The 12,072-nt window shown below is 32.4% G+C and overlaps 3 protein-coding genes across 3 annotated transcripts; 1 reads left to right on the top strand and 2 right to left on the bottom strand.

The window, feature by feature from the left end:
- Positions 1-1,757: 1,757 nt before the first annotated feature.
- LOC125584164 (protein transport protein Sec61 subunit beta-like) lies at positions 1,758-2,675 on the bottom strand. The gene has a single exon (XM_048752178.1). The coding sequence runs from the start codon at positions 2,236-2,238 to the stop codon at positions 1,909-1,911; it is 330 nt and encodes a 109-aa protein (XP_048608135.1). The 5' UTR covers positions 2,239-2,675; the 3' UTR covers positions 1,758-1,908.
- A 1,911-nt stretch (positions 2,676-4,586) lies between these two features.
- LOC106386898 (zinc-finger homeodomain protein 12) lies at positions 4,587-7,096 on the top strand. The gene has a single exon (XM_048752177.1). The coding sequence runs from the start codon at positions 5,493-5,495 to the stop codon at positions 6,030-6,032; it is 540 nt and encodes a 179-aa protein (XP_048608134.1). The 5' UTR covers positions 4,587-5,492; the 3' UTR covers positions 6,033-7,096.
- Positions 7,097-11,004: 3,908 nt separating this feature from the next.
- Positions 11,005-11,984, bottom strand: LOC106386901 (fasciclin-like arabinogalactan protein 12). Its single transcript, XM_013826721.3, has one exon. It carries the CDS (start codon positions 11,902-11,904, stop codon positions 11,158-11,160), a length of 747 nt encoding a protein of 248 aa, XP_013682175.1. The 5' UTR covers positions 11,905-11,984; the 3' UTR covers positions 11,005-11,157.
- Between the last annotated feature and the right edge of the window lie 88 nt (positions 11,985-12,072).

The raw sequence follows: 12,072 nt of genomic DNA, 5'->3' as shown, positions 1-12,072 counted from the left end.
GGATCCTACTTTTATTGATTAGTCATACTGCTGTTTTAATAGAATATATATATATATATAAATATAACAAATATTCTTATTTTTTGGATTTATATCAAATGTGAATTGTTAACCTATATAATCTTAGATTAAAATTAACTTTGATATAATTTAAAAAAATCATTTTTACACCACAATAACATAATTTACATCTCAGCCCAAGAAGTTATGATTTACTCATCGAGACATTAATTTATTCAAATTCTGAATGTTTTACACAATAGGTTTTAACGGGTTTAAACCTATATAATCTTAGATTAAAATGATGTTAAAATAGATTTTAACGGGTTTTAAGTGAACTTTTAATAAAAATAAATATTCGTTTAAAATCATTTATTTTAACAGATTGTAAATAGGTTATTCTGTTAAAAATCATTTATTAAATGTGATTTTACTAAAAGTTAGTGAAGACTATAGTAACCAATTACATAAATATATTTATCTGAATATATTAAATTCATGATTTTCGGTGCGGATTGGGTTTGATATTAGTTTTCGGATATAACATTTTAAGAATCTTTCGAGTATATATGCCATGTCTAATAGAACATGAGACTTTGATTTTCAGGTCGATTCCAAATCGATTTTTTTGTACGATTATTCTTGACTAATTATGTTAGGTAACTACGAAAAATATAATATGTCACAAATTTTAGGAATAAAATTAAAAAATAATTTCCGAAATGCATAAAGCACAAGTGTATAGTTATGCAACTTGACATACTTAGTATAGTTACCAACAATTAAATTAAATTAAATTAAATTAATATTAATTACAAAAAAACAAAAATATAAAAATTAAAGTTTTTAAAAAAATTTAAACAAAAAATATACCCGCCTTTTTAGTAAAATAGCGGCTGGAAGCATGGGCTTCTTTCATTTGGGCCCAGGGCCGACTCTGCTTCTAAACTATTAAAATTAATCATAACTCAACTTATATTTCTTTCCCTTCAGTTTTGGTGTTACATATGTATATAGTTTAAGAAAAAAGATTTTGGTAACCAACAGCTGTTAAATTGATATCCATAAAAAAAGGAGACTGACGATGATTATTCGCTGCATGTGGCGTTTAACAAAGGTTGCTTAGTGATTCGGCTACAGATTCTTATACCATTCTAAAATGTCATTGCATTTGATCCTTGCTGTGCTGCTCCTAAACCCTTTACTCCTAACTCTCTAAATTTCACAAATCTCTTAAATACTACGGAAAGAGACGTCGAGGTACTCACGGCAGAGTTGCATACATCACAAAATCAATTAGAACATCATCTTGAATTGATAATGAATAAGTGTGTTGCTGGAACTGCTAAGACACGGTATGTGTAGTCCAAACTTGGTGGTAGAGATGGTATAAACACATTAAACCGTGGACTGAAGGCACCATTCATTTCATATGCATGAATCTCACTCAGAGTTGACTATTAATCTCGCACAAAAAGTCGTTGCGCCACTCTCCGCAAAGTTTACTTCATCAACTTGTTGACCGGAACAGCTACATGTGCCACCGTAATAGTCTTGTTTTTCCCAAGCTTCCAAAACTTCAAATACCTATATGTATGCTTTTGTCATCTAAAGCTTGTTTCCATGTATTCTTTTTGAATTATTCATGTACTTTGTTGATTTGAATGTTTATTTCTGTAAAAAAATGTTTATTTAGGTAAAACACAAATTTTCCATCAGAAATGTAATCTCAGTTGACTAATGCCAATGGGTTAATCTATTCGTAAGTAAACATGTTTTATTCAAAGTTAAGCGGTTGTACACGGATCATCAAGATTCAAGAAACAAGAAACCAAAAAAGAACACAAGTAAAAAGAAACAAGAGAGACCACTGATTCAACATAGGGAAGAAGAGATCCGGATCCGGATCTAAGCTTTGGATCCGGACTTGTGGAGGTAGAGTTTTCCGAAGACGTGAAGAGCGGTGACAAAGCCGATGAAGCAGAGACTCATGATGAGGACGACGGTAGGTGAAATCTTCAGTCCAGGAGCTTCGTCTGTGTAGAATCTCAGCATGTTGCTCGATCCTGATCCAGCGACGGATCCGCCCCCTGATGACGCGCTCCCACCGCCACCGAGCCTGCGACGACGCATGCCCGCCGTAGCGGCGGCGGATCCACGGGGAGCGGCCAGACCGGGCCTGGCGGTTGAGGAAGCGGTGGAGGTTGATTGTTGGGACTGGGAAGAGCCTCTCGCCATTGTTGTGTTGTACGGAAAGGGGGAAAGAGAGAGGTGAAGGAAGATGATAAAGGAGGGTGGTGAAGGAAAGGTAGAATGGTAAATAAAGTCAAATCTGGGGGTACTATTAGGTGTGTAGAAGATCAGGAAGAGACGTGGAGTCGTAGTAGAGACTACAAAGAGAGAGAGAGAGATACAACGAGTCAACTGCTTTGGTTGGGCGTTACTTTCGGTAAGATGAATGTTGTACGATAAATAGTATTTTGGGTAAAGCTTCTATAAATACACAAATAATTTATACTACAGTTTATGAAAAAAACATGGATGAATTATGATGAATATTTTGGTCCTGATGGAAGGGTTTTGTTTGTGAAATTTAAGATTTTCTCGGATTTGTTGTACTGTATCTAAGCCCGAATCATATGGGGGCATTATGGTTTTGTAATTTCCATTAGAGAAGATATTGCTAAAAATATGGTGGGAATTGTGTATTTACAACACTCTTTTGTAGGGGTAGGCATTATAGCCGATACCCGAACCCGAACCCGACCCGAAGTAAGCGGTTCGGTTTGGGTTCGGATAGTGACAAATACCCGATCGGTTATCATCTTCACCAATTCTGGATAACCAAACCCGATCGGGTATTACCCAATAACCGAAACCACCCGAACATACCTGAAATTGTATAAGCCTAAGCCCGTTTTTATCCCCTTTCCCAAAATCTATCTAGCCGTTTAGAGTTCCCGACATTTGTGATTCCCAGATTCCCTCGACCAGTTGATTTCCCTTGATCACTCCTATTTCCTTTCTTTAATCATCAAAACTGGAAACCCAATATACTCTTCCCTCTTCGACATCTCACTCCGCGACGTCGAGAAGGCAATCACACGTAATTTCCAAAAAAAAAAATTCTGTTTGATAAAGTTTGTTTGATTGAATGTGTTTGATTTCTTAAGTTATATTATGTTTGTATGATGATTAAAAGTTAAAGTTAGTGACGTTCGATGGTAAAGAAGTTGAAGTTAGTGTTAGAGAGATTCAGTTTCGATGTTAAACAAGTTAAAGTGTGGAAGATTGAGTTTCATGTTTTGATAATCATCACGTTATGATAATCATCATGTTGATTTACTTGTAATATCGATGAGCAGAGAAGTTAATATGATTCTTTTCTTAGGTACCAACTAAAAAAGAGAATTTTTTTTTTGTAATACAAATCGGATATCGGGTATACCCGAAGATATCCGAACCCGACTCGAAATCTAAAAATATCCGAACGGATATTAGACCATGATTATCGCTATAACCGTAGTGCACGGTTTCTTAGGCTCAATTTTTTTTTTCGTCTGATTAAAAAAAAATTAAAAAGCGCACCAATCGTGGACCGCCTCGTGTCTGTGGAGCCCGCGAACAGTGCAAGAAACAGACCAAAGTCGATCCTTATTTCATACTTTCTGTGACCGGATTTTAATGGTTTTGTGGAACCCACGCACTATTTTTTCTTTAGAAACCACCTAAACTACCGCGATAATCCTGCTCTTATACCCCTTTACTGAAATACCCGAAAATCTGAAATACTTGACCCAAACCCGAACGGATATCCGAACGCCAGCCGCTACTCTTTTGATAGGAAAAACGGAGTCCGACTACATGCTAAATGTATTGTTTTTGTTGTTGTTGTCGTTGTCGTTTTCTTTTATACTATTTTTATGGACCATTTCCTTAAAAAGTTCAAGAGAGCAATAACAATGTTATACATCCCCTCGACTATATTTGCGAAGTAATTTTGCCACATGTCCTTTCTACAATCAATTTCACAAAACAAATATGACATGACTATTGAAATTGATGACATGACTTCCGAAAAAATATGACATGGATAATTTCATTTAATGTTGATTTATATTTTTGGCAAACTTATTAGAATATGGTAATAATTCATATATTACATTTAATATTGATATTTTTTTTTGGTAAACTTTTTTAAAATATGATAGTAGCTCATACATCATCTATAAAATAAATATATTCATATGTAACATTTCAAATTTTGAAATATTATTATTTTGTATACTTATACAATTTGTATTACTAAAGCTTTCAAAAATTTCTACAATTTTATAAAAATTTAAATATCTAATCGTAAGATCATTAGTCTTATATATCTACAAATTTTATAAATATTGTTTAGTTTAAATATTTGATAATTATACATTTTTATGTTATTTTTATTAGTTTTATACAAATTGATTTAATATATATCAAATATATATTAAATATTAGTAAAAAAATAGTAAAATCTATAATATTTAATAAAATTTATTTTTAAATATAAGTTAAATTTTAAAAAAAATTTACATAGTAAATCTAAATTGTAACGGCTCAAACATCAAATCGAAACAATATAATGAAATAGTGTAAGAGGATGAATAAAGCAAACACCACATGGCTTTCCTCGCTTTGGAAGCATCGCCTTCGCTTGCATCATTATTGTCGGCGTTCTAGCCTAAACGCCATGAGGGCCCCCACAAACACCACTGCATGTTATTCTCCACTGTCATGAAGTTTCATCCCTATCAAGATCGTGTATAAGTGCAGGGTGAGACTCATTCCTCTATCTATCACCTAAACTTATTCCTCTTTATTCGCCACTAGATAGATTGACTCACGCATTCATCTTGCAAGAGGCTTTGCTTATGTAGTTTGCATGAAAGCCCTACCAAGAAAAATAACAAAATTATTATTTATGTGAGAAGAAAACTAAGCAAACAAAAAAGAAAAAATCTCTGATGTACAAAGAGACAAAACTAAAGCAAAGTACAAATGACTGAATTCCAAGCTAGACCGGAAAATACAACCGTCGATAACGGGAGTTAAGATCCACCGTTATCAAAATATATTACAACCAAAAAGTGAGGTGATTCTCTTTCTGAAGTGTTGAAGAGAGTGATTCTCTTCTGCGTAGTTTTTATACTATAATTTTGTCTAAACAGTTAACTCTTTGAAAGATTTTAAGGATATAGTTTGTATACTATAATTTTCTAATCAACGATATTTTTTAGTGTGTATCAGCTGTTCGCTTCAGTTGGATAAATAATGGAATTTGCGGTTTGTTTAAACGGATGGATAACAAATATATGCAATTAAAAATAAATATATCATTTCTTTTTCCCACATTGCTGGGTTGGAATCCTAATATATATATCATTAGTAACACTTGCAAAACTGAGTACAAACATTTTCATAACTAACAACAAACAACAAAGACTAGTGGAAATATGGGTTTCTTGTATAACGAGTGCCTTAAAAACCAAGCGGTCAGTTTCGGCGGCTACGCTCTTGACGGCTGCGGTGAGTTCATGCCCAAGTCCACCACCATCCTCACAGACCCTCCGTCCCTTAGTTGCGATGCATGTGGCTGCCACCGCAACTTCCACCGCCGTGACCCTTCCAACGTCTTCAGTCACCGTACCAACTCACCGCCCCCTCCACCACCGCTGCAGCCAGCTGCATCCACGCAGCACTCGCTTCTCTCTCTCAGCAGCTCAGGTTTCTCCGGACCCTCGGATCAAGACATGGGTAAAATCAGTACGGACGTGGATAGGAAACGTAAGAGGACAAAATTCACGGTGAAGCAGAAGGTGATGATGAGAGCTTTCGCAGAGAGAGCTGGTTGGAAGATCAACGGCTGTGATGATAAGTACGTAAGAGAGTTTTGTAGCGAGGTGGGAGTAGAGAGAGAAGTTCTGAAGGTTTGGATTCACAACAATAACGGGAGGAATAGAAACACAACGTCCTCTATGTTTCAAAAGTTGTAGATCTCTTTCATGTTGATGATGCGTTTTGTCTTCTTGAAAAAAATAAATATATAAAACAAAATAAGGTATACCATCTTAGTTCCTAGAATAATTTTCTTTTCAATTGATCATGAAGCTTCAGTGCTTAGTATTTTTTTGGAAAATCTTACAAAACCTACATACATCCAACAATTAAGATTAGAAAAATTACAATCTTATTCGTTTTACTATGTGTTCTTTGGTGAAACAATGCTGTTAAATAATTCATGAATGGGTGAATGATTAACTATGCTGACTTGCGACCCTTCCTAACGGGATGGAAGTTAGCAATGCTAAATATAACCTTTTTTTAAAATGAAATTTCAAATTTATAACCGGGGCGTCTAGCTCTGGTGGTAAAGGACTCACAGCTGTGAGCACCGCCACCTGGGCTCGATTTCTGGCCACTGCGGATTTAACATTCGGGCCGCAGCGACACAGATTAGTCTCTTGGGCCTGGGAAGCCGTTGGGGAAACTGTGCTTAATCAAAAAAAAAAAAAAAATTTCAAATTTATTGATCTATCGATCAAAAAATTATTTACAAGTCAATCAGTTTATGATGAGCACTATAAATATAATTGCTTCCTTAACATCCAGAACAACCATGCACGGATATGGTCGGATGGTATGTCGGGCTCAGAAAAGAGCTAAGTGCTCCGGGTTCAAAACATACCCACTTACATTAGTTGGCCTTCAGATACCTTAGGATTATAAAAAAAATATATCAAAAACTCGTTGTCTGAACACCTTTTGGAATAGTAGTAGTTCAAGAAGTGATCCATTCTTGATGATTCTATATAACGAATCTCCTGAACTTTAAAGGCAAGTAGATATAAACTAAGAAAGAAATATACGTGAATATCTTGATCCGCGTAACCGCGCGAATTTTTGTTTTCATTTATTTTTATATAAATATTTTGTTTTCAATTCTAAATGGGTATATATTATAATATATATGTGTCTATCAATTTTTAAAACATAATAAGTTTACTGTATATTTTTTTATTGAATAGATTGTTTCAAACTTTCACATATATTTGTATCTTCTTCTATATATATATTTTCGGATTATTATTTCATTATTAAAATCATAACTATATATATAAATATTAGTAAAATATTGTTGTATTGTCATATTCAAAGATATTGTAACATTTCACAAATTTAGAAAGTCTTTAAAAAATTAAACTTTTCACTTCATAGATTTATATTATCGAGTAAATAATTAAACATTTAGTTTTTGTTTAATTTTAAAATAAACTATATAGTTTAAAATTTGTTTTCATTGGTTTAAAGTAGTAAAGATTAATCATTGTTATAATATGATTTTTGTTATTTAAAAAAAATCTTCATAATTTTAAAAGTTAACATCAACAAATATTTAAATATTTAGCATATAGAGGTATTACAACATTAAATTATATTTATTTAATTTATATTATCTATAAATCCAATTGATAATCTATTGTTTAAATATAATTATTGATAGCCCAATAAAAATTTCTGGTAGACCCAAAATTTAAATGATAAGATTAGATATTAACTGTAACATGACTTTCTAGGAATATGTCCATTAGGTCCATTTTTTTAAAAAATCACACATGAATCAATGTTGTGATTTCTGTTTTAATATATAAGACTAGATCTCGATCCGTGCAACCACGCGGATTTTTGTTTTCATTTATTTTTATATAAATATTTTGTTTTAAATTTTAAATTGGTATATATTATAATATATATGCGTCTATCAATTTTTAAACCATAATAAGTTTACGGTATATTTTCTATTGAATAGATTGTTTCAAACTTTCACATGTATTTGTATCTTCTTCTATATATATATATTTTCGGATTATTATTTCATCATTAAAATCATAATTATATATATAAAGATTAGTAAAATATTATTTTATTGTCATATTCAAAAATATTGTAACATTTCACAAATTTAGAAAGTTTTTAAAAAATTAAAATTATCACTTCATAGATTTATATTGTCGAGTAACTAAACATTTAGTTTTTGTTTAATTTTTAAAATAAACTATATAGTTTAAAATTTATTTTCATTGGTTTAAGGTAGTATAGATTAATCATTGTTAGATAATATGATTTTTGTTATTTAAAAAAAAATCTTTATAATTTTAAAAGTTAACATCGATAAATATTTAAATAATTAATATATGGAAATATAGTATTACAACATTCAATTATATCTATTTAATTTATACTATATATAAATTTAATGGATCATCTATTGTTTAAATCCAATTATTGATAGCCCAATAAAAAAATCTGTTTGGCTCAAAATTTAAATAATAAGATTAGAGATTAAATGTAACATGATTTTCTAGTAATATGTCCATTAGGTTTATTTTTTTAAAAAGCACGCATGAATCAATGTTGTTACTTCTGTTTTAATATATAAAATTGTTCACGTGGACAACGCTTGCAAACTCTATTATTGTTCTCTTATATTACATTTTTCCAGTTAAGGATGAAAATTGATTAACAGCCTCACATTTCATCCAAATTAAGGATTATGCAGATGTTTTCGATAAAATATATACTTTTTGTTAATTAAGCCGTACTTATTCACGCACAACTTGGAAGCAATTGATAGTTTTTAATATTCCTTCTCATCTCCATGTTGGTGTGATATTTAAACAAATGATTCATTGGTGGAGTTGTCGTCACCAATATGACGTTTAAAGTTTTGATTCCGAATTATAACGAGATTCTTTTGCTATAAAAGTAATTCGATTGACTGATTTTTTGGGTTAGATTTGTTTTCATTGTATAATACATGATATGATCAAATTTAGACATTGGCGTTTATACACAATAATGGTACATGAATATGTGCAACCAATAACCGAAACAAAAGTCTAGACCTAGTTTTCTGTTGTTGCGTTTTTATACTTTAGGAATCATATTGATAACTTAGAAAATATATTTATTTAGAAAATAACTTAGAAAATATTTATCATCCTCTTATTAGTTCATTTGATTCTCTCATGTTTTCTCTTATTTCTTCTTTTTCATTGGCTGCTCCTTCCAGGCCACCATGGAATCACTGCTCCCCTATTCAGAATCAGCCGCTTTCTCTATTCCATCCACATCATTCCTGTCATTGATGCTTTGATGCCCTCCCCAACTTTTTGCTGAGAGGCAAGAGACTCTCCATTCACCGGCGGATCCAGACCAACTATTAGACGGGGGCACATTAATAAGTATATTCAATAATATAAATATAATAAATAAATATACAATAAAATATTAATTATAAATTTAATCATTTATAAACTGTAACAAATAATAAATATATTTTTTAATCCACGATACCTCTTACAAAATAGTTTTCATTTTGCTAAATACAAATGTTATTATGCACAAGAATATATTGTTGCAGAAAAAAATAATTAAAATATATAGAAAAGTTGTCTTCAAGTTTTATATATATATAACAATATGATACACGTAACTTGTTATGGTCCTTATATTATAAAGAAAAGAACTGTAGAATATTAAATTAAAATGATTGAATTATTTTTATTATTTGAATATCAATTACTTTTATTTGTTTGTTAGCGGCAATTGTGAATGTCTACAATTAAAATAGTGGGCTTAATATATGCTTCAGAAAATATTGAAATCTAAGATGATAATATTAAAAAAGACAAATAAACAAAACAAAAAATATGTTAACAAGGAAAAGGAATTGTTGACAAAAAAAAAAGAGAATTATATTAATAATAAAACAAAAATGGAAAGCTTTTAATACCAATTAAGAATGATACTGATACCGTAAAAGTGGAAGTGTCAGAAAACCATTAATTGTATAGCAAGATAGTAAAAACAAACAAAAAGAGAACAGACACTATGAGTTTTGAACTCAGTACGGCTGGGCTTAAGCGGGGGCATCTTTACCAATTTCTCTATAAAATCTAAATGTCTCTTAGGGGGTGATTGGTAGTTGCTGTAGGTGATGTCCACAGCCCTATTTATTTCTAAAGCACCAAATTCAGAACAATCAAGCTTTAAATTTTTTTTTGAAACCACAGCTCTTGAGATAACCTACAGCTGTACAAGTGCTCTGCAGAGCCAAATATCCAAAACAATTTTTTAGTGGTTTCCATAAAATTTTACAGCAATAAAATCTAAAGCCACAGCAAAAAGTTTACAGATTTTTTTTCTACAGCAAAAATTTTAAAACTACAGTCATTACCAATCAGAATCTTAATAACAAAATATTTTTTATAAAGTAGTTGGGGGCACGTGTCCCCGTTGCTATCACTGTAGATCCGCCCCTGTCTCCATTATGAGGAATCAAGTCAACAGTTGCAAGTTGATGTTTCCTAAAAAAATCGATAATAGGACACAAAAAAAATTCTTCTGTTTTTAAAGATCAATTTATAATTTTTGTACACATATTAAAAGTAAATATTTTAAACTCAATAATAAATATATATATATATATAAAACTGAACTAAAGAATTTTTTATCACTATCAACCAATAGCAATTCAAAATGTAAATAATTTTGATATATGAAATTCATTACTATTAATATATATATATATATATATATATTTGTAAAATCTAAAATTTTAATTTTAAGAAACAACAGAAAAACGTTTAAAAATTTTCAAGAAACAAAATCAGAGGGAGTATTCATTATTTCCATTTTCCCCTTACAGATTTTACGCACCTAGACAATATTCAGCTATAGTCTATGCCATATCAGTCATCTACGAAAGGGTGCTCGAGACCAATCTTTAATAAACTGGCATTATCATCTGCCGCTACCCTTTGATAAAAGTTTTTTTTTTGGTTAAAATTTGGTGCACCATTTGATAAAAGTTGGTGGCATTTTTGTAAGAATCCCTTAAAGCAGCCGTATTTCAATTGAAAAAATGTGAAGATATGATCAAAAGGCAAAAAAAAATCTAAGAGATAAACAAAAATAAAATTCACTCTCACAAAAATGAAACAAAATAAAAACCAAATATGGTTAATCAAACGTAGTTTCCATGAAAAACAACAGAGAAATAATACTTCAAAATCACAAGGAAGAAAAATGCATGAGTAATAATAGAACAACATATCATCACAAATAAAACCATGCAAGCGATATACTAATGACGCAAAACGACACGGCATTACGAACAGAACCAACTTCACGCAAAGCAAACGAAGCGTCCGCCGGAGAATCATCATCGGGACTATCACCATCATCTTTCTTCTTCTTCGACTTTGATACCGTCGGAGCTGGAGCCGGCGCAGGGGGACGAGGGTCGAAAACTTGTTGAGGAAGCAAAACCTTATCAACCTGATAAACAGCTAGCTGTCCATCGCTGTAGACACTTCCGGAGACGGTGGTGTTGGTTACACCGGAGGTGATATTTACGGTATTGCCACTGGTAGTGATGTTGAGAGGGAAATGTCCGTCGGCGGAGTCACCGGCCTGAGTCCGGAGAGGGTTACTGATGGTTTGGAAGTTTGAGGAAGAGACATAACTTGGTACGACATGAAACTGAACTAGCTCCACTTGTTGCTCGTCGGATAAGGAGTTTAGGGTTCCGGCTTTGAGACTTGAGAAGGAGGAGTCGCTCGGTGCGAAGATGGTGATTCCGTTGTCGGAGTTGTTGAGCTGGCCGTAGAGTTGGTTAGCAACGCCGGTTGATTTGAGTAGTCGGATGAAGATAGTGAACTGGCCTGCTTTTTCGAGGATTTTGGTGACGTTTGTGGGTCCTGGTGGAGCTGGAGCGGCGGCTGGCTGAGAATGGGTGCCGGGAGTGGCTGTGAGGAGGAGGAGGACGGTGGAGAGGAGGAGGAAGAAGGGAGAATGCTCCATGGTGATTGATCTGTGTGCGTGTGTGTGTTGATGTTTTTTGTTTGGGTGAGATACAAGTTTATAGGAAGTAGTAATTAAGGGTTATAATAAAATGGGTAGATTAATTGGTTAAGAGGTCAACATTTTTACAACTAAGTTGATTGTTAATTAGGAAGCAATGATGATTTG

The sequence above is a fragment of the Brassica napus genome, chromosome C3 (genome assembly GCF_020379485.1).
Source record: "Brassica napus cultivar Da-Ae chromosome C3, Da-Ae, whole genome shotgun sequence".
NCBI classification, from domain to species: Eukaryota; Viridiplantae; Streptophyta; class Magnoliopsida; order Brassicales; family Brassicaceae; genus Brassica; species Brassica napus.
This window is presented reverse-complemented; position numbering and strand designations above follow the sequence as displayed.